Source organism: Bos indicus, chromosome 29 (genome assembly GCF_029378745.1).
Source record: "Bos indicus isolate NIAB-ARS_2022 breed Sahiwal x Tharparkar chromosome 29, NIAB-ARS_B.indTharparkar_mat_pri_1.0, whole genome shotgun sequence".
Taxonomy (NCBI): domain Eukaryota; kingdom Metazoa; phylum Chordata; class Mammalia; order Artiodactyla; family Bovidae; genus Bos; species Bos indicus.
Genome location: NC_091788.1, coordinates 28,013,485 through 28,036,558, shown reverse-complemented (window position 1 = coordinate 28,036,558; position 23,074 = coordinate 28,013,485). Strand labels below are relative to the sequence as shown.

General features: G+C 37.4%; 1 protein-coding gene and 2 pseudogenes across 1 annotated transcript; all 3 read right to left on the bottom strand.

Annotated features, from left to right (window-relative positions):
* Positions 1–232: 232 nt before the first annotated feature.
* LOC139180676 (olfactory receptor 10D1B-like) lies at positions 233–1,157 on the bottom strand (annotated as a pseudogene).
* Positions 1,158–6,741: 5,584 nt separating this feature from the next.
* Positions 6,742–7,737, bottom strand: LOC109554057 (olfactory receptor 8G1-like; annotated as a pseudogene).
* A 6,142-nt stretch (positions 7,738–13,879) lies between these two features.
* Positions 13,880–14,821, bottom strand: LOC109554224 (olfactory receptor 8G1-like). Its single transcript, XM_019954545.2, has one exon. The coding sequence runs from the start codon at positions 14,819–14,821 to the stop codon at positions 13,880–13,882; it is 942 nt and encodes a 313-aa protein (XP_019810104.2).
* Between the last annotated feature and the right edge of the window lie 8,253 nt (positions 14,822–23,074).

The following is a 23,074-nucleotide window of genomic DNA, read 5'->3' as shown; positions in this document are numbered from 1 at the left end:
GAGGAGAGGAAGACAAACAGTGAGGGACAGAGGCCCAGGCTTTTTATTGCCAAATGGGAGCAGTAGGATATCTTATTATCCCTCCTGAGTAGGGCAATTTATTAGTTGTGTGAGCTGGAGAAATTCACCTCATGTCTTCAAATCTTAGCTTCTTCATCTGTAGTAAAAGGGAACAGAGATAATATCTGTGCAAATTCCTCTCACAAGCAATGTGGAGTCACCTCTATCACTTTTAGGAAATTAAGGCCACCTGCTCTAGCACTTTCCTCAGAGAATATTTCACTTCCTTATTTCTCAAGCTGTAGATCAAGGGTTTAGCATGGGGGTGACAAGATTATTCAGGAGCTGAACAGTTGCATTAAGTCAGGGATTACGGGTGGCTGTAGCTAGATGAGAACCACTGGCATAAAGGAGAGGAGGATGGCAGTGAGGTGGGCACTGCAGGTGGAGAAAGCACACAGTCGGCCTTCGGTAGATCAGATTTGAAGAATGGAGCAAATGATGCAGCTATAGGAGGTGAGGATGAGAAAGAAGCAGCTGAGGGGCATGAGACCCACACTGATGAACCCCACCACCTCCAGGGCCAAGGTATCTGCACAAGTCAGCTTCAGCATCACTGGGATATCACAGAAGTAATAGCCCACCCCACTGGGGCCACAGTAGGGCAACTGGAAGGTAAGCATAGTTAGAAAGGTGGCCTGAATACATCCAAAAAATGAGGTGCCCATGGCTAGGATGGCACACACTCTGTGAGTCGTGATTATTGTGCAGCACAGAGGGTAACATATGGCAACAAAGCAGTCATAGGCCATTACCGTGTAGAGGTAACACTTGGTACAACACAGGAAGTGGTAGGAGAAGAGCTGGGACATACAGCCTGGGTAGGAGATGGCTCAGCTGTTCCCTGCTAGGTAGAAGAGCATCTTAGGGGAGCTCACAGAGGGAAAAAATATGTCACTCACAGACAGTTTACACAGGAAGAAGTCCATGGGAGTGTGCAGCTGAGCAGAGGAGACAATCGTCAGTAGGATGAGCAGGTTCCCCATAAGGGTGAAGATGTAGAAGGACAGCAACAGGACAAAGAGCATGGTCTCCAGGTCCTCTGTGTCTGGGATGCCCAGAAGAATAAACTCAGTCACCTCTGAGGTGTTCCTCATCTGTGTTAGAATGTTGGACTTCAAAATAGAATATGGGTCTCCAAAGTATCAGCACTGATGTCAAACTCGGAAGCTATTTAATAAAGGATAAGCAATTATTTAATTATCTTGTTATGTGTCCTTCTAGCAAGTGTAATTTACAAAACAACATTAATAAACTAAATAGTTTTAAAGGAAGGTTATAAATATGTAAAGTGACTTTAAATAATTCCATATGAAAATGCTTTAGTTTCTTTTATTTTTAAATTTAAGTCTCAGAAACAACCTTATGAAGTAAAAGAAGACATAAAAAGCATGGGGAGTTTTTAGTAACCTGATCATGTAGCTGGAAAATAACTGATCTGAGATTAAAACTCGGGTCTGATTGCAGTTAAATTTCTAACATCTCTGCTGCGAAAACTCCCAGGAAATTTTGCTTAGAGAAGCGGAGACCTGATGCTCATATTCAAATAATTGGAGAGCTGGTATGTTGATGTGCTGTGTGCTTATCCATGGTGAATAACATGTAAAAAAGTGGATCTAGTAAAAAGTTAGATTTTGTTTCAGTATAGGAAAAAATTAATGGCTGAGTCGCCTTGTTAAGTGTTGTGTTCTCATCATGATAAGGGTTTGATTATTTGTAGGATGATATTCTTTCAAATATGAAGAACTTGCCTTCCTAATTTAAATGCAAAGTTTTCCTACCTCCACCCTTAATATCCTCTGAAGTTCTTTGCCTTTATTACCTTGTTCATTTTCTCAAATATATCTGAAGAGGCACACATTTAACAAATGATTCTCCTGGTGAGCAGATGGCTTTGATTAAATATGATAAATCTATCTACCTCTATAACACTAAGAATTATGAATATAGGTATAAAAGTTACAATAACAGCTTAATACCATTCTTAATATATTTTAATAAAAGAGAGACATGTGCCATGGGGAAGGCCAGAATACCACTGAGCAAGAGTCCCTTAAAATGGCAGAAACTCTTTGGGATGCTTTTGTGTTTGGTCTATAGTTTTTTGGTTTTTTTTTTTTTTTAAGGAAGTAAGAATCTCTTGTATATAGTTGATTCATGTTGTTATATAGTAGAAACTAACACAACGTGCTTGTAAAGTAATTATACTGCAATTTTTTAAGGTATAAAAATTAATTAATTAAAAAAGAGACAAAACTGGAGTTATGTTAATAGAAATATGTCCAGGCACTGCTGAATGCTTCATGTACATTAACACCTTTAGTCCTTACCAAAATTCTCTGAGGTAGGTAGGGTTAACTCCTATTTACATTAGGAAACTGAGGTTCAAAGAGTTAAGAAAATTGACCAAGTTCCTACATCTTTAGATGGTAGAGTCAGATCTCCCACAAAGAACAGTAGGAACATCTGCTGAGTTATTGGGCTTCCCTGATAGCTCAGTTGGTAAAGAATCCACCTGCAATGCAGGAGAAGCCAGTTTGATTCCTGGGTCGGGAAGATCCCCTGGAGAAGGGATAGGCTACCCACTCTAGTATTATTGGGCTTCCCTTGTGGCTCAGCTGGGAAAGAATCCTCCTGCAATGTGGGAGACCTGGGTTCAGTCCCTGGGTTGAGAAGATCCCCTGGAGAAGGGAGGAGCTACCCACTCCAATATTCTGGCCTGGAGAATTCCATGGGTTGTATAGTCCATGGGGTTGCAGAGAGTCAGACACAACTGAGCAAGTTACTCATGACTGAGCTGAGTTAGTAATTCTGCCTTTCTAACATTCATTCAAAATAATAATAATTTTAAATAAAGATATGTTTATATTGCTTATTTGTTATAATGTAATTTTATTATCTCTTAATTCTCACAAAATCCTTGTGAAGTAGTGGTAATGAATCCCAATTTCTAAAAAAGAACACTGACATTCAGATAGTTAGAAACTTTTCTAAAACTAAAAAGTGAAGAGCAAGTCATACTCAGATCTTCTGATTCCAGGTTTAGTGTTCTTTGCTAAAAAAAAAAAAAAAAGACAACAGATGCCAATTGCCCTTTTATGACTGAAAAACCACTCATAGATTCATTCTTAAGATTTGGAGAAGTCTTCCAGGCACCCCCACAACCACTGAAAAATTTAAGGTACTAGATTGTAGCTCCAGAGAGGGAGGTGAGTCTATCAACAACATATTATATTTCAATAGGTCCCATAGGTACATAATTCTTCCCTGGTGCCTCAGACAGCAAAGCGTCTGTCTACGATGTGGGAGACCTGGGTTTAATCCCTGGGTCAGGAAGATCTCCTGGAGAAGGACATGGCAACCCACTCTAGTACTCTTGCCTGGAAAATCCCATGGACAGAAGAGCCTGGTAGGCTACAGTCCATGGGGTCACAAAGAGTTGGGCATGACTGAGCGACGTCATTTTCACTTTCACTTTCATAGCTACAGAGAAATTTCATTTCTTGAGGACAATTCCCAAGGGGATATCTGAGATTATGGTGCAGCATCAATGAAAATTTGCATCAAGAAATATCAGCCTATCTCTTTAGTTCACTTCTATTTATGAGTTCCAACATTCTGCAAGTTTTGCAGATATTTCCCCCACTGAACTGGCCTGAAATAGTCTCACTCATAGAAATAAATCCTACCTCTCTAATTGGGTGTTTATTTTTACTTTTGCAAGTTTGTCCATTTACATGAACACAAAAGCATTTATTTAAAGTATGTATTCACATATTATTTGTTTTGTAAGTGCATGGGTGGGTGGTAGAAATTGATCAAGAAAATCAAAAGAGGAAAAAGTCAAGTAGGGTTCAAAGACTGATGAATTGAATGTGAATCAGAAGGGAAGGATACTTTTTCATATGATCCATACATATGAAAGGTTATACATATGAAAGAAATATCCGAGTTTGGAAAGGAAGATCTAGGGTTCACTCTAAGTATTGTGGATGATGCTATAGATTTGTATGTTATCCTTTCCAGGGTAAGAGCTGAAACTCTGAATGAGCATGCTGCAGAATTAATACCATCTAATGCCATAGTTCTTCTTCCCTTGGTTTATAGACTTCAAGCATTCCTGAAAAGCAAAAAGAAGACAGGCTGATCTGGCTAAATCATCATAAGTGATGATATTTTCTTATGATTCTAACCAACATCATGAGAACTGTTGAGTGTAGTGTCTCTTGGACAATTCAGAAAAGGAAACTTTCACAAATATTTAAGTACAAAACTTTATTAATTATTATAATATTTATCTTCCCTAAATGTCTATCATTTTGTCATTGCAGAAACTCATTTATAATAATAAATGTCTAATTTCATCAACAAAAGAGGCTGCAGGGGCAAACACTGGCATCTGCCTTTTTAAAGCCAGTTTCTTTCCACATTTCAAAACTATAACATTTCAAATGTTATACACCATTTCCAACAATTCCTGAGACACCACTGGTTCATAATAACTTGCCTTAGTGTGCCGATGTAACAGTGTAGCATCTATTATAAATCATATTATTTTCACATACCAACTAGGCAGCAATCAAGTTATTTTCAAGAGTCTACAGATCTGTCTTCTAGATCTATACAGAGTACATTTTGTATAGATCTTTATACTCTCTTATGTGTTTTGAAGATCACAGAAGTTATATTATGTAATAAAATGTTTCAGGATGGGTCTGACTGACCTAACAAACCCTTCTTAGAATATGAGAAAGCTGAAGGAAGAAGACCTGCTCATCAATGCATTTCAGTCCAAATGTGTATGAATATTAACTTTCATCTGGTTCTGATTAAATCTCTGAAGCCACTTTCCAGTAGTTTTGAATACAGGTAACAAAGAAAGTACAGAAATGAATGTGTCTGGTTCTCACATTCTAATAGACTTGATTGAATCCATGATGATTTATGAATTATGAATATGAGCCTTTAAACACCCTAAATCCAGCATCAGGAAATAAATTTTCACAAATAATTTATACTAATTAACTTCCTTCATGTGTTAAAATGACGTTCAAAATCCACTTGTAATTCAGTTCTCTCCCATCAACATAAATAACTGCTTGTGAAAAAGCAATTGAAGCTATTATTAAGTCAAATAGAATGATAAATTTGATGCTCCTCTTTTGGGGTTTCACCAATGCCGGAGCCGCAGGAGATGTGGGTTGAATCTCTAGATCTGGAAGATCCCCTAGAGTAAGAAATGGCATCCCACTTCAGTATTCTCACCTGAAAAATTCCATGGGCACAGGAGCTTGGTAGGCTACACTCCATGGGGCCTCAAAGAGTTGGACATGACTGGGCAACTGTGCAAGCGTGCGCGCGTGCGCGCACACACACACACACACACACACACACACATCCAGTGACAGCATCTTCAATTGTAACCCTGAGTTGCCTGGATTAGCAACCCATTGACTTGGTAATGGTAAGCCTGACATGCTCAGTATATAAAGTAAGTATTCACATATTATTTCTTTTGTAAATGCATGGGTGGGTGGTAGAAATTGGTCAAGAAAACCAAAGAGGAAAAAGTCAAGCATGGTTCTTTGAACCCTGATACCTCAAAGATGTTGAATTGAATGTGACCCAGAAGGGAAGAGTACTTTTTTCTTATGATTTGTAAATATGAAAGGTTATACATATGGAAGAATTATCCGAGTTTGGAAAGGAAGATCTAGGGTTCACTCTAGGGTTTGTGGCTGATGTGGCTTCCGGTATAGTGCCAGAAGTATGTAATAGATTCACACTTGTTTTCTAGAGTCCAGTCACACACCAGAAACAAGGCAAAATCTAGGATTCTTAGAATTACCTAACATTAACAAAAAAGGATATTGTAAAAAAGACTTAAAGAAAATACATAATACACTAAGCTGAATAATGAATTATAGTAGGTCAAGCAGTTTTCATTTATCATAAAAAAGTGCCACTTAAGAAAGCAAAATATGAAACCTGGATATTACTGTTTATCCATCTATCTACATATATATTAGATGTAAAAATAAAAGTGTATACACTTATCTAAAACCATCTTTTATTTTCTTAACACTGTCTTTGAAAAGCAAAATATTTTAATTTTGATGAAATCGACACTATCAATTTCTTATGAGTTAGGATTTTGGGATCATATGTAGAAATTTTTTCCAAGCCCAAGGTTGGTTATCAACACAACTTAATGACTTGAGAAATCAGATATTCACAAGTTAGGATTTGGGAAAGATACTTTTCCAGATTAGATGTGCAAAAGTTAGAGATTACAGTCATTATACTGATAGCATATTTGCTGGTTTTTTGTGTTTTTTTTTTTTTGGACAGAAGAAAGAATATTGATGATAACTTCTAGAAGATATTTCATTAACAGAAGGTTTATTATCAATTGTAGACAAGAACAGAGGGAGGGACGGTGCTGACGGCTTTAGTGGGCACATGTATCCACATCATCCTATTTCTTTTAATCTGTATCTCAGTGATGTTTATGAGAGAAAAACTCAGAGACAAATGGCATTACAGGCCATACAATGTGAAATAATGTCAATAGAATGCCACTAAATGTATGGATATATGTTAATAAATATATATTGACATGTGGGCTAAAATTAAATATCAACTTGCACAATAAAATAGCCAGTTACAGAAACTAAAACTTCATTCTCGTATTATCTCTGATCAGAAGAATATTCTTCTCTCTAGTATTTTCTTCAGGGCAACATTGACATCCCTGTTCCGTAGACTATAAATCAGGGGGTTCAGCATGGGTACAACAATAGTGTAAAACACAGAGGACACTTTCCCTTCATCCATGGAACTGACTGATGATGGCTGCAGATACATGAATGCTGCAGACCCATAGAAAATAGCCACAGCTGAGATGTGGGAGCTGCATGTGCTGAAGGCTTTAGATCTGCCCCGCATGGAAGGAATGTGGAGGACGCTGGAAATAATGAAGACGTAGGAGCTGACAATGATCAGGCTGGGGGCAAAGATGTTAAGTGCACTAAAACATAGAACCAGTAATTCATTGACATAGGTGCTAGAGCAGGAGAGCTTTAGGAGGGACAGAAGATCACAGAAATAATGGTTGATCATGTCTAATTTGCAGAAATGAACTCTAAGCGTGCAGCCTGTGTGAGAGAATGCACATATCAATCCCATCATATACACTCCCCAAATGAGGGAGAAACAGGCCTGATGTGAAATGATAATATTATACAGCAAGGGGCTACAGATGGCAACATAGCGGTCATACGCCATTGCAGCCAACAGGTAACACTCAGAGATAGCAAAAAGGAGGAAGAAGTAAAGCTGAGTTATGCATTCAGGGTAGGAGATGATGTTCTTCTCTGTCACAAAGTTCACCAGCATTCTGGGGGTAATGACAGTGGACTGACAGAGGTCAATGAAGGACAAGCTGCTGAGGAAATAGTACATGGGGGTGTGCAGGTGAGAACTGAGCCCAATCAATATGATCATGCCCAGGTTCCCCACCACCGTGACCACATAGATTCCTAGGAAGAGGAGGAAAAGGGGCAGCTGGAGTCGTGGGTGTTCTGTGAGCCCAGCAAGGATGAATTCAGTCACTAATGAGTGATTTCCAGGGTCCATTTTCTTCTCGGCAGGTTCTAAGTTTAAAAAACAGAAAAATGAGTGTACGTGTGTATGTATGTGTGTGTGTGTGTGTGTGTGTGTGTATGTGTGTATGAGGGAGAGAAAGGCTTATGCATCTATGTGTGTGTGTGTGTGTGTGTGTTTGGGTGTCAGAGGCAGAGAATAATTCTGCAGAGATCATTCTTTATCCATCATCAGAAGACATACATAATGAAGGTAATTCTCCGTATATCCTGCTACTGTAGGATAAACAATCATTCTGGTTGAACTAGAATATAAATGATAAGCTTCAAGAACTTTGTAATTAAGATATTTCATAATGTTTAAGAGAAACAATAATTTATGAATTTTTAAAGTTAGTGAAAAGAAATGTTTCTAGTATTATTTCTGAGTATTCATCTTTCCTCCAAATTTCTATGTTCATATATTAATATCATCAATGTCAAATGCCATAGAACTTTCCTTTCATTTATAATAAGTAATATAGTGTATGCTTTCTATAATTAATCAAGAGAGGATTCACAAGTCTTTGAAAAGTAGTTATATTAGTTGGGGTTGTCTTCTTTAGTAACATCTCAACTTAAAATATCTGATGACCAGTATCATTTCACCTGAGATGTAATGCTATAATGTCTCAGCTTCCTTCTCCCTGGACTTAGACTCCAGAGGGCAGAAATGCAACTGCTTGGCAGACATCATGTTTATACCTCAATAGGTTTTCCCACCCCATCCCACCCTATAGATTATCTTATTCTAAATAAGATAATCTTCAGTTCAGTTCAGTCGCTCAGTCGTGTCTGACTTTTTGTGACCTCATGAATCGCAGCAAGCCAGGCCTCCCTGTCCATCACCATCTCCCGGAGTTCACTCAAACTCATGTCCATCGAGTCGGTGATGCCATCCAGCCATCTCATCCTCTGACGTCCCCTTCTCCTTCTGCCCCCAATCCCTCCCAGCATCAGAGTCTTTTCCAATGAGTCAACTCTTCACATGAGGTGGCCAAAGTACTGGAGTTTCAGCTTTAGCATCATTCCTTCCAAAGAAATCCCAGGGCTGATCTCCTTCAGAATGGACTGGTTGGATCTCCTTGCAGTTCAAGGGACTCTCAAGAGTCTTCTCCAACACCACAGTTCAAAAGCATCAATTCTTCAGCACTCAGCTTTCTTTATAGTCCAGCTCTCACATCCATACATGACCATTGGAAAAAACATAGCCTTAACTAGATGGACCTTTGTTGGCAAAGTAATGTCTCTGCTTTTCAATATGCTATCTAGGTTGGTCATAACTTTTCTTCCAAGGTGTAAGCATCTTTTAATTTCATGGCTGCAGTCACCATCTGCAGTGATTTTGGAGCCCAAAAAGATAAAGTCTGACACTGTTTCCACTGTTTCCCCATCTATTTTCAGGGGTGAGAATATCATGGCCTAAATACACGCCATGTACTCCACCACTATGACCAGGGCATCTCTGTACTTAGATTGATCTATACAGAAGCACTAAGTGTTAGATATGCCAACATTTAAAAAATATAATCATGTATTTTGCACATGCTCTCAAAAGAATTCAAAGATGGTAGAGATGTGGATGAGTAAAGTACATGCAAAATAAAATAAGTAATTTTAGTGTCAATTCAATACTAGTCAACAGTGATATGTTTTTTAAAAAACCAGTGTACCTTTGGTCTAGATTTGCAAAGGAAATGAGTAGGTACTAGAAAATAAAAATTCATATTCTTAACACTCAAGCAATGTTTGGACTATTGTGTTCAGTTTGAAGTAAAATTCTGCGTGTGATAAAGTAAAAGCTGCACATAAATATGATCTAGAAATATGATATTTTAAGATGGCTAAAACAACCGAAGATATTTTTTTTCCAGCAAAGGAAAAATTCTTGTGACACAGGGCAGTTATCTCAATGTTCATTATATGGCAGTGAGAGGTACTGAACTTATTTTATATGTTCAAGAGATTGAGTAAAATTAACTGCTTCAAATTATGGAAAGAAACATTTGGTTTTACAGTAAAGACAAATATCCCTATCATCAGACACACCCCAAGCTGACGATCATAAAAATTTGAGCACAGACTGAGTAACCACGTACATAGCAGATATTCTTTAAGGACACACCTAATGGGTAGTTGGAGTTAATGAACTTCAATTATCTTCATTCTAATGGATCCTGAATATGTTAGACAATAGGAGATTAAATCCTCAGCTAAACACCATTCTTGCCATGTGGTCTTGATATAACATGCTTACTCTCCAACTCTCTGAAAAACAGAAACAATAAAATCTACCTTCCATGTAAATTCTGATAAATGATTCCTATGAGATGCTTAGCCTGGTCCATACCTTTGGAAAGACCTTAATACTGTCAATGTTATTTTAATTTTGATCTACTGAGGTTGTTCCATTATATCTTTTGGTTCAGTGGCATTCTCATTCCTGCTATGATGGCTGGAGTACGTCTAGGCTGCATATTGTCACCCTGCTTATTTAACTTATATGCATAGTACATCATGAGAATTGCTGGGCTGGATGAAGCACAAGCTTGAATCAAGATTGCTGGGAGAAATATCAATAACCTCAGATATGCAGATGACACCACCCTTATGACAGAAAGCGAAGAAGAACTAAAGAGCTTCTTGATGAAAGTGAAAGAGGAGAGTGAAATATCTGGCTTAAAACTCAACACTGAGAAAACGAAGGTCATGGCATCTGATCCCATCACTTCATGGCAAATAGATGGGGAAACAGTGGGAAGAGTGACAGATTCTATTTTCTTGGGCTCCAAAATCATTGCAGATGGTGACCGCAGCCATGAAATTAAGAGACACTTGCTCCCTGGAAGAAAAGATATGACCAACCTAGACAGCATATTAAAAAGCAGAGACATTACTTTGCCAACAAAGGTCTGTCTAGTCAAAGCTACGGTTTTTCCAGCAGCCATGTATGGATGTGAGAGCTGGACTATAAAGAAAGCTGAGCACTGAAGAATTGATGCTTTTGAACTGTGGTGTTGGAAAAGACGCTTGAGAGTCCCTTGGACTGCAAGGAAATCCAACAAGTCCACTCTAATGGAAATCAGTCCTGATTATTCATTGGAAGGACTGATATTGAATCTGAAACTCCAATAGTTGGCCACCTGATGTGAAGTACTGACTCATTTTAAAACACACTGATGCTGGGAAGGATTGAGGGCAAGAGAAGAAGGGGATGATGGAGGATGAGATGGTTGGATGGCATTAATGATTCAATGGACAGGAGTTTGAGTAAACTCTGGGAGTTGGTGATGGACAGGGAGGCCTTGCGTGCTGAAGTCCAGGGGGTCACAAATAGATGGATACAACTGAGTGACTGGACTGAACTGATGATGGGTGGAATTTTTTTTTTTCCTTGAGACATTATCTTGTTCTTCCTTTCTACCTAAATACATACAATGATCCTGAAATTTTGAAGTTTTTACTAAATATAAACTTCCTAAATATTAATATTTTCCAAGGTATCCAAATGAAGTTTGAATAAATTTCTGTCATTCAATGATTTATATCACCCAACAACAAAAACTTTTATTTTTATGTCCCACCAGGTGTCACATGTTTTAACTATTATACAAAACAGCCTTTGACAGAATCTCTTTTATGACTCATTATATTTCCTTATTTTCTCTCACACATTCCCAGTGTTTCTGATGAAATCTATTCAATAGCTAGGGCCCTTAAGTTAAGGGCTTTAATAATGGAAACCCCATGTAATAAGACATTTTCTGTGAGCTGAGGATACCTTTCTCATGTTTACATTTAGTATGTGCTTAATTTTGTATCAATTATTATGAGTTACTTCTTGGCTTTTCTTCTGTACTAGACTGTAAACTCAATACAGTGCTTGGCAATATGCCTTATATACAAGTATCAATAAATATGATTTTTAAATAAAATTATTGAATGGAGTGTAGTGATAAGTTAACATAGACTCCAACACAAGTGAACAAAGCTCTCACACTACGTGAGTTGAAATGAGTAAACAAAGAAATACTGGCCATACTTTTATCCAGCGGGGACAGAGAGATGATTAAGGGAACAGTTGCTCCTCAGGGAGTGTGGATATTAGAGTGAGGAGAGATAGAGACAGAAAAATAGCTACTCACATCTTTTCATCTGAGGGACCTAGAACAGAAGATTCAACTTTCTAAAGTCCTGGACTGGGATTCAGATACATCCCTCTTTGTCCCCAAAACACCAGTGCTGTGTATTCTTCTCCTCTATTTCTCTGTAGGGAAAACGGTTCTGGTGATGCAGGTGGGATAGTTCTAAGTTCTAACCTTGCAGGACTTCTTGTTGTTGTAGGGTCATAACCTAGAAGACTCTGTTGTAATAATTTTGAGTCACTGGTCCTGACTTCTGTTGAAGTCGATGGCCCCATGCAAATGTTGGTTGATGTGAATGGTGATTTATAATCTGAGTATTGATGCTAAGAGTCAGATGAGGAACAGATAATGCTAATGATCTCTCACTAGGATCATATCCTACAGGTATCAACTCTTGGGAAAAGTTACAATTAGCAATTCCCTTTTCTCCCATTGACTCTCTAGTGTTTAATAGTGTCATATAATTGTAATTTATCCTTTTTGTTAGATTATAGATTGGAAGCAAGGCTGGGATAGATCTTATTATAACTCTGGTGAATTTCATGTCAAGCTATATAAGAATTCAGAATTTTAGGAAACTTTTAGACCTGCATTAAAGGAACATTCTAAAATGATTTCACACCAGAGATTAAAAAAAAAAAAAGAAAAAATTGTGTGCAATATTTGAACAATTTTTTTCTCCTTGACATATATTAACTGTATTCTAATGCCATGATATATTTATATAGCAGTAGTACTTGAAATATTTTAACATGTAGGCTGCAGGAAGGTTTCAACTGGTTATTATCATAATGCCATGAACAGTTCCTAACAAGTAGAATAAGTTAATGACTTTATCTAACTCTATAAAAAAAGAAATATTGAGAAATAACATAGAGATATGTCACTTAATGTGAAAAAGTTTACTAGTTGTTGTTTGCTTAATCTATAGAGTAATTAAAAATCATGTTCTGGTTCAAGGTCACAATCTAGGAAGATCCACAACTCTGATTGCAGCAATATAGCAAAATGCATCATATTTTCTCTTTGTCTTAAAACCAAATTTATTGAACTGTAATTTACATGTGGTAAAATTCTACATACTAAGAATTTTCTCAGTATCAATATAGGTGAAGTTCTTCTGTTTGGGTATAGGAAACCATGGTAATCTGGACTGGAGTATTTGAGTTCCAGATGCCAATGTATCTCCAGATTTGTTATGCTGACCCATCAGATACCAACCATACATATTATTTTTTAACACATGTAGGTTGCATGCTTGAAAACCCAAGTTTTTTTTTTCAAGAATATTGGCTTTTTAACTTTTTTCTTTTTTTTAAATATAAATTTATTTATTTTAATTGGAGGTTAATTACTTGTATTGGTTTTGCCATACATAAACATGAATCCACCACAGGTATACATGTGTTCCCCATCCCGAACCCCGCTCCCTCCTCCCTCACCGTACCATCCGAGAAATCAGCTGTTCACAAGTTATATTACCTGCACTGGGGTTTGATACAGAAGCTACTTATGTTCATTCTTCTAAATTTTTGTATAGAAATAATTTATGATGTCATCAGTTTTATTGCAGATCTTTGAAGAACTCATCAAATAGAAATTTAATTGAGTTTAACTTTTAAAAGTCATATGTAGCTAATTAGAGAAAGTAATGGACAAAGACAGTGTGAGATATATATGGCTTCCCATAAATGTTTTTAAAAAGGAAATAAGAAAGCTGTCAAGGACTTTCTAGTCTCAGGAGCTATCTTAGGTCCCACAGATGTGGCAGTAAAATACAAGCATTGGGTAACCTTTATGAACATTACAGCAGATAGTACACTTTGGACAGTAAGCATGCGAGTACACACTGAAAACAATAAATGGCATAGTAGGAGGCACACTGGTTTGAGCAATGTAACAAAGCATGGAATTTTGTTCTTAACTCAGATTTTAAGCTCTGGTAAGGATTTTGAAATAAGAGAATCATACATCCATTCGGTGTAACAAGCAATGACTAGATCTAAAATATCATGCTCATGTTATGTCTGGTCACAAAAACTTTCTTCTGTCAAGCATTTTCTTCAGGGCAACATTGACATCTTTATTCCTGAGGCTGTAGATCAGGGGATTCAGCAATGGCACAACAATAGTATAAAACACAGAGGACACTTTCCCTTGGTCCATGGAGCTCACAGATGATGGCTGCAGGTACATAAATGCTTCAGATCCATAGAAAATAGCAACAGCTGAGATGTGGGAGCTGCATGTGCTGAAGGCTTTGGACCTGCCCTCCGTGGAATGAATGTGGAGGATGCTGGAAATGATGAAGATGTAGGAGCTGAGGATGGTCAGGATCGGGGCAAAGATGTTAAGTGAACCAAAGCATAGAACCAGTAATTCATTGACATAGGTGCTAGAGCAGGAGAGTTTTAGGAGAGGCAGAAGATCACAGAAATAATGGTTGATCACATCAAATTTGCAGAAATGAACCCTAAGCATGCAGCCTATGTGAGAGAATGCACATACCAGTCCCATCCCATACACTCCACAAATGAGGGAGAAACAGGCTTGATGGGACATGGTAATATTATACAACAAGGGGCTACAGATGGCAACATAGCGGTCATATGCCATTGCAGCCAACAGGTAACACTCTGCAATTATAAAAACAAGAAAGAAAAAGAGCTGAGTCATGCATTCAGGATAGGAGATGATGTTCTTCTCTGTCACAAAGCTCACCAGCATTTTTGGGGTAATGACAGTGGACTGACAGAGGTCAATGAAGGACAAGTTGGTGAGGAAATAGTACATGGGGGTGTGCAGGTGAGAACTGAGCCCAATCAGTGTGATCATGACCAGGTTTCCCACCACCGTGACCACATAGATTCCTAGGAAGAGGAGGAAAAGGGGCAGCTGGAGTCGTGGCTGTTCTGTGAGCCCAGCGAGGGTGAACTCAGTCACTGAGGAGTGATTTTCTGCTGCCATTTCCATTTATGTAGTCTCTGGAGGGGAAAGAGTAAAACACTTTAATTGGAGGGAATTCATTACATTCTTTTTCATTTGGAATAGAGTGCTCCATATAAATGATTCACAGTTTTGGCATCCTTTCCACCTATATAATCACTTAAGTCTGGGTCTATTTATGGAAGGAAAGTACATCTACATTCAATACTTGCAAAGCCTCATTTTCAACTATAATAAATATATTTTCTATTAAAGCATTTAGCCATGTTTATAACCATAAAAACATGCATGGCAGCTTTATTCATAACAATGAAAATTGGAAACAATTCAAATTTATGTCCATCAACTGATGAATAGATGAGTAAGTCGTACTATAATACACATACTATAATGTACATAGTCAAACTATGTACATACATAACCATACGCATATCCACATATATACATGTATGTATGTGCATATATAAACATATACAGCAACATATAGAGATGGTGTCTATAGATGGGATTTAAAGTGTGGCAGTCTTTTAATTCATCATCCTCAGCCACAAACTGCCTCATCCATCTACCCTATGATGTCATGTCAGTATTACCATTTTCTATTTGTGCCATAAAAATCAACCCTGAATATTCATTGGACAGGATTGTTGCTGAAGCTGAAGTTCCAATACTTTTGCCACCTGATGCGAAGAGCTGACTCATTGGAAAAGACCCTGATGCTGGAAAAGAGTGAAGGCTAAAAGAGAAGCAGGCAGCAGCTGTCTGTCTTTTTTTTTTTTTTCACATGAAATAGTCCTACCATCTCTCTTTGTCTCTGTTGTGTTGTAAATATGTTCTCTTTTCTTTTCCATCTTACTTAAGTTAGAAATCATCATGCAAACATTCTCCAACACCTTGTAATTGATTTGACTTTCCCACTTTACATTCAGAAAACTGTTATTTCTAAACAGCACATTTTTAGATTTGAGATATATTTTAAGTCAGTTGATGCATTGAATCATACTTATTCTCCTCTGTATAGCAAGTAAATTGCATAGTGTTTAGGACATAGGGGGATACAAATGGGATTTTATAAGTAATTCCATACACAAATGTATGAGAATATTTACCTGAATTTTCATGGTATTATTTCCAGACTTATAGTCTCAAGCCACAGATGTGAGTTTAATACACTCACCTTTCTTCTTGCTGGAAATCTCAATACCAAATTTTGTTTGCAACATGCTTCCTTTGACTCAGAAGATAGCTCTGTATTGGTGTCAGGAATGATAGGTACCCAGCTTTCTGCTGTCTTTGGTGTTGAGAGGGCTGGCACAGCCCCTTTTGAAGCTGGTCTACATCACAGGTCAGCATCTCTAATTCTAAGTCTTCAGTGTGTGTTTCTTCAGCCTCAAGGTAGCAAACATCTGCACCTTTCTCAGTTCTCCCCTGAGTGGTTGTGATCACTGTGCTATGAAGGTGTGTCGTGGATTTCGTATAAGCCAGGCAGTAAATAACATGGAGTCAAATACTCTCCAAGGACTTCCTTTTCTCAGAAGACAAGCTCTTGAGAAAGAAGCAGTTGCAGTTGACATGTCCCCAGTTGTCTAACTTTTTTCCTTCAAGAGGAATTCTCTGTCAATCCTGAACTCAACAATTAGTGACCAAGATTTCTTCACAGGATCAACTGGAGATTTTTTCAAAATAAAATCCTCAACCAGCATCAGATCCTTCTCAGGAGCATTTGGGATTTTGAGATTCTGCATCTCATACAAGCTCCCGGCCAGTTCTAGTTGTTCCTAGTCCACTCTGTGAATAAAAGGTTTTAGAGGATTGGGCAACATTCTGACAAGTTATCTTAATGTTAAAATGGCAACAATTCTTAATATGATCAAGTAAATCATTTATGCTTGCAAAAATGTATTTAACTCATTTTACATGTAAATACAAAAACACATATTAATTCAAAGTCCAATCTATATGTTATTGGATTTAAAGTTATGGGGTAAGAATTCAGAATATTGACTTAATTTTTGATTTTTTAGGTGCTCACTATTAATGATTCTAGTGCTAAGCTACATATATAAAACATTTTATTAGGCACTTATGTTTCATGTTTCCTCTCTTCTTATATATTGTATTTTCACTTTTTGTTCTAAAACAGGAAAATTGGAAACATACTTAGAAATGATTGAATCAAGGTAAATTGCACACTCAAGTCAGGAGAAATCTTATAGTTAAATATAAGAAGACTCATTTTTATTTTTTACCAGTTTATACTTTTGTTACATTGAAAGTAAAAGTCACTCAGTTGTTTCTGATTCTTTGTGACCCCATGGACTATGAGTCCACGGAATTCTCCAGGCCAGAATACTGGAGTGGTTAGCCTTTCCCTTCTCCCCGGGATCTTCCCAACCCAGGGATCGAATCCAGGTCGCCGGCTTTTCAGGTGGATTCTTTACAAGCTGAGCCACAAGGGAAGTTAATGCTTCTCAATTTTAGATACTCATTTAAACTCATTAAAAAAACTTATCAGGGAAGTTTTTTTTTTTTTGCTTTTAATTTCAATACCAAGGTTGAACCCTATGCCAATAAAGACAAAATTTTAGGTGTGAGGTCAGATATCAATATTTTTCAAAAGCTCCTTAACTTTTAATGTGCATGGGAATAACCTAAAGATCTTGATCAAAAGCAGATTCTGATAGTAAGTCTTGTGTATGGTTTGAGATTATACATTTTCAATAAAATCTTTCAGATTTTACCACTATTTCTCGTCTATCGACCACTCTGAGAAACAAGGTTCTAGAGGATCTTTTGTTTTAAATACCTTCCACTGGAGTTCTTTCAGATTCAAGGAAAATCCACCATACCCATGCACCAAAAATCTTTTAGCTTTGGGTTTGCTATGGCTGCAGGATTCTGATATGTTTGGAGAAGAATACTGTGTGTCTGGAATGCCACTGTATAAGTGAACAGATTATGATTGAAGTTGCTTCAATGTGCCAAATAAAAGAAGTGACAAAGAGATTTGGAATTTGGTAAAGGTCAGATATAGAAAGAATGTAAACAAGAAGTAAAGAGATCATTCCTATATTATTCAGAAATTAAAAATATGAAGAGATCCATATAAGCCATTCTTTCATTTCTGACAGGTTATATGTTCTGATTTAGCTAATTTATATATAAATTTATATATTCTGGACTATATATAACAGACTAGGAATCTTGCCTAAGATAGAAGCTTTAATTGTAGCCGTTCTACCTTCTTTTATAGTATTGATGAATATTAGGTCAAATAATATGAAAATAATAAGACAAATCACATGAAAATTAAGTCAAATAATATGAAATAGTTGAAGATGAATGTTTGACATTGATGAATGAATGGATAATGAAATACATGGGTGGTAAATAAATTATGTTATATATATATAAACATAGTCATAGTCATATATTTGGACACTATAGTTGAATAAGGCAGCACACTACCCAAAGAATGTTGATCCGTCAGTAATGAGTAAGATGGTTTGACCTGAGACGAGTCAGAAGACAACTGGGTATTCAGAGTTTCATGTGAATTTATAGTTACCACATGTTAATGCCCAGAAGCTAAAAAGGAGCAATATGAAGGGAGATAAGAGATGTTTCCAAGATAAAACTGACAAGAAATGGCAATTGTTTATAACTTACATGGCAAAAGGCATGAACCTCATGAAAGTAATACAGCTCACAGAATTTGGGGTTATTATGAGTAGCTGTTAACATACATTTATTGTTGTAGTTTAGTGGCAAGGTTGTGTTGGATGGACGATTTGCAACCCTGTGGACTGTAGCCTGCAAGGCTCCTCTCTCCATGGGATTTCCCAGGCAAGAATACTGGAGTGGGTTACCATTTCCTTCTCCAGGGGATCTTTCCCAGCCAAGGGCTGAACCCACGTCTCCTGCATTGGCAGCTGTATTCTTTACCGCTGAGCCACCAGGGAAGCACCTGTTACCTAAACAGTATAACACTAATGGTGTAAAGATAAAAATGGGTTGGGCTCCTTGTGTAGAAATTGTTGGTATTGAATATGATAATTTGAATGTCTTTGATAAGTCTTATCATAAGATTCTGCAATCACTCTGCATTTGGTCTTTTTGCTTGATCAACACAAGTTTGAAATATTTTGATTGTTTTCATTAAATCAAATGAAATAAAAGTGAAGATCACATTGGAGAGATCTAACAAAAAGCAATACAATCTCACAGAAAAAGTAGATGCTTAATGTGTAGAAAGAAATTACTGGGAAGGCCTTACACTTACCCACAATTACATGGGGCTATTGGGCTCCAAAATCACTGCAGATGGTGACTGCAGCCATGAAATTAAAAGACACTTACTCCTTGGAAGAAAAGTTATGACCAACCTAGATAGCATGTTGAAAAGCAGAGACGTTACTTTGCCAACAAAGGTCTGTCTAGTCAAGGCTGTGGTTTTTCCAGGGGTCATGTATGGATGTGAGAGACGGACTGTGAAGAAAGCTGAGTGCCGAAGAATTGATGCTTTTGAACTGTGGTGTTGGAGAAGACTCTTGAGAGTCCCTTGGACTGCAAGAAGATCCAACCAGTCCATTCTAAAGGAGATCAGCCCTGGGGTTTCTTTGGAAGGAACGATGCTAAAACTGAAACTCCGGTACTTTGGCCACCTCATGCAAAGAGTTGACTCATTGGAAAAAACTCTGATGCTGGGAGGGATTGGGGGCAGGAGGAGAAGGGGATGACAGAGGATGAGATGGCTGGATGGCATCACTGACTCGATGGATGTGAGTCTGAGTGAACTCTTGGAGTTGGTGATAGACAGGGAGGCCTGGCTTGCTGGGATTCATGGGGTCGCAAAGAGTCAGACACGACTGAGCGACTGAACTGAACTGAATAGATTACTTTGTGTAAAATCACAGTTCTTGGAGCCAGACATTCTAACCTCTGTCTTTATTATGTTTGGGACTATGGGGACATTTACTCAAAGTCAACAAGCTTCAATTTATTCATCTCTTAAATGGAATCAATACTAGGGCTTGCCTTGAAAGAATATCATAAATATTAAAGAAAGTTGTCTAATATAAAGTGCTGGGCACAGTGTTTGATATTTTATACTAGCTCAATAATAATATGTCATTACTTTATGATGATCATCTTAGTTATTCTTGTTTTTGTTTTCTTAATATTACACTGAAACTTTAAATCTCAAGAGTCTCTGACTTTTATTCTTGATATTTCTCCATAAATAGTCATATAACACAAATTCAAAGGTTTTAGCCTGAAGGGTATTTGGAAAATGTATTGTATGGAAAATGATCCTGAATTTCCAAAAACTTGAACAATAAAACTAAAATATTACATATCTCAGTAAAGCAAAAGTTTATTTCTGATATGACACTAACACTATTCATCTACATTTTCCACTGTCCAGAATTTTCTTCAGGGCCAATTTGACATCCTTATTCTGCAGAGTCTATGTCAGAGGGTTCAGCATGGGCACAGAGCAGGTATAAAACCCTTGTCTTTATATGACCCCCTTGGTCCATGGGCTCACAGATGATGACTGCAAGTACATGAATGTTGCAGATCCATAGAAAACAGCAACAGCTGGGATGTGGGAACTGCAGGTGCTAAAGGCTTTGGACCTGCCCTCCGTGGAGTGTATGTGGAAGGTTTTGGGAGAATGAAGATGTAGGAGATAAGAATAATTAAGGCAGAAATCAGGACGTTGAAAGAACTGTAGACTAGAGCCAAAAATTTGTTGAAATAGATGCTAGAACAGGATAGCTCCAAGAGTGAAAAAGCATTGCAGAAAAACGGTTAACCACATTGGCCTTGCAGAAATAGAGTCTCGAGATAAGCCAAGTATGGAATGTCGACTGAATGTTTCATGAGACATAAACTGCTGCTGTGAGCTGGAAGCACCTATAATAAGACACGATGGCATTATAAAACAAGGGGTTACAGATGGCAACGTAGTGGTCATATGCCATTTCAGCCAACATACAACTCTCTGCAATAATAAAAAAAAGAAAGAAATAGAGCTGAGTCAAGCATTCAGGGTAGGAGATGACATTTTTCTCTGTAACGAAGTTCACCAGCATTTTGGGGGTAATGACAGTGGATTGACAAAGATCAATAAAGGACAAAGTGCCAAAGAAATAGTACATGGGGGTGTGCAGGTGAGAACTGACCCCAATCAGTGTGATCATGCCCTGGTTCCCCACTACTGTGACCACATAGATTCCTAGGAAGAGGAGGAAAAGGGGCAGCTGGAGTTGTAGCTGTACTGTGAGGCAGCGAGGATGAACTCATTGAGGAGTGATTTCCAGGTTCCATTTTCTTCTCAGCAGATTCTAATTAAAAAAACAGAAAATGAATGTATTTCTGAGAGAGAGAGAGAAAGAGAGAGAGAGAGAGAGAGAGAGAGAGAGAGAGAGGCAGAGAGTAATTCTGTGGAGATCATTCTTTATCCTTCATCAGAGGACATACATAATGCAGGGAATTCTCCAGTATCTCCTACTACTCGAGGACAAACAATCATTCTGGTTGAACTAGAATAGAAATTATAAACATCAAGAACTTTATAACTTAGAAATTTCATAAAGTTTAAGAGAAACAACAATTTATAGATTTTTAAAGTCAGTCAACATGAAGATTTCTAGTATTATTTCTGAGTACTCTTCTTTCCTCCAAGTTTCTCTGTTGACATATTAATATCATGCATGTCAAATAACATAGCATTTTCCTTCCATTTATAATAAGTAATAGTAGTGTATGCTTTCTATAATTAATGCAGGAGGATTCACAAGTCTGTGGAAGTAGCTGTATTAGTTGGGGCTGTCTTTAGTAACATCTCAGCTGAAAATACCTGAAATGTGACGACCAGTATCACTTCACCTGAGATCTGATGCTTTAATGTCCCAGCTTCCTTCTCCCTGGACTTTGACTCCAGATGGCAGAAATGCAACTGCTTGGCAGACATCATGCTTATACCTCAATAGGTTTTTCCACCCCAGGAACCATTCTTCTTATTCTAATTTGGATGATGTTAGGGGTGAGAGTATAATGACCTAAATACAAGTCATGTACTCCAACACTGTGACCAGGGCATCGGTGTACCAAGATTGATCTATGCAATTTGGACTTCATGACTTAAATGGTGGAGATGAAAACATGATTCTATTCTCCAAATCATAAAGTTCTTTTGAACACAAACACTAGGTGTTTGGTATGCCAACCTTTTTAAAATATAGTCATGCATTTTGCATGTGCTCTCAATAGAATGCAAAGATGGAAGAGATGTGGATGAGTAAAGTACATGCAAAATAAAATAAGTAATTTTAGTGTCAATTCAATACTACTCAACAGTGTGATGTATTTTTTAAAGACCAATGTATATTTAGTTTAGATTAGCAAAGGAAATGAGTAGGTTCTAGAAAATAGAAATTCATATTCTTAACACTCAAGTGATATTTGGCTATTGTGCTCAGTTTGAAGTAAAATACTGTGTGATATAGGAAAAGCTACACAGTTTCCTAAATATGATCTAGAAATCAGTTATTTTAAGATGTTTAAAACAACTGAGAATATTTTTTTTTGGCAAATCAAAAATTCATGTGGCACAAGACAGTTATTTCAACATTCATCACATGGCAGTGAGAGGCACTGAACTTATTGTATACATTCAAGAGACTGGGTAAAATTAACTGCCTCACCATGGGAAGAAATATTTGGTTTCACAGCAAAGACAAACATCCCTATCATCAGAACACCCTGAGCTGACAGTCATAAAAGTTGGAGCACAGACAGAATAATCACGTACATAATAGATATTCTTTAATGACACACCTAGTGAGTAGTTGGATTAAATGTATTTCTATTATCTTCTAATGGGTCCTGAATATGGTAGACGATAGAGGTTTGAATCCTCAATTCAACCCCATTCTTGCTGTGCGGTCTTGAGATAATATGTCTACTTTCCAACTCTCTGAAAAACAGAAATACTAAAATCTACCTTCTGTGTATATTCAGATAAATGATTCCTATGAGATGCTTATTTAACTTATATGCAGAGTACATCATGAGAAACGCTGGGCTGGAAGAAGCACAAGCTGGAATCAAGATTGCCGGTAGAAATATCAGTAACCTCAGATATGCAGATGACGCCACCCTTATGGCAGAAAGTGAAGAGGAACTAAAAAGCCTCTTGATGAAGGTGAAAGAGGAGAGTGAAAAAGTTGGCTTAAAACTCAACATTCAGAAAACGAAGACCATGGCATC

Excerpts from the sequence above, each read along its gene's own strand:
- LOC109554224 (XM_019954545.2), bottom strand. The coding sequence starts at position 14,821 with ATGGAAATGGCAGCAGAAAATCACTCCTCAGTGACTGAGTTCACCCTC.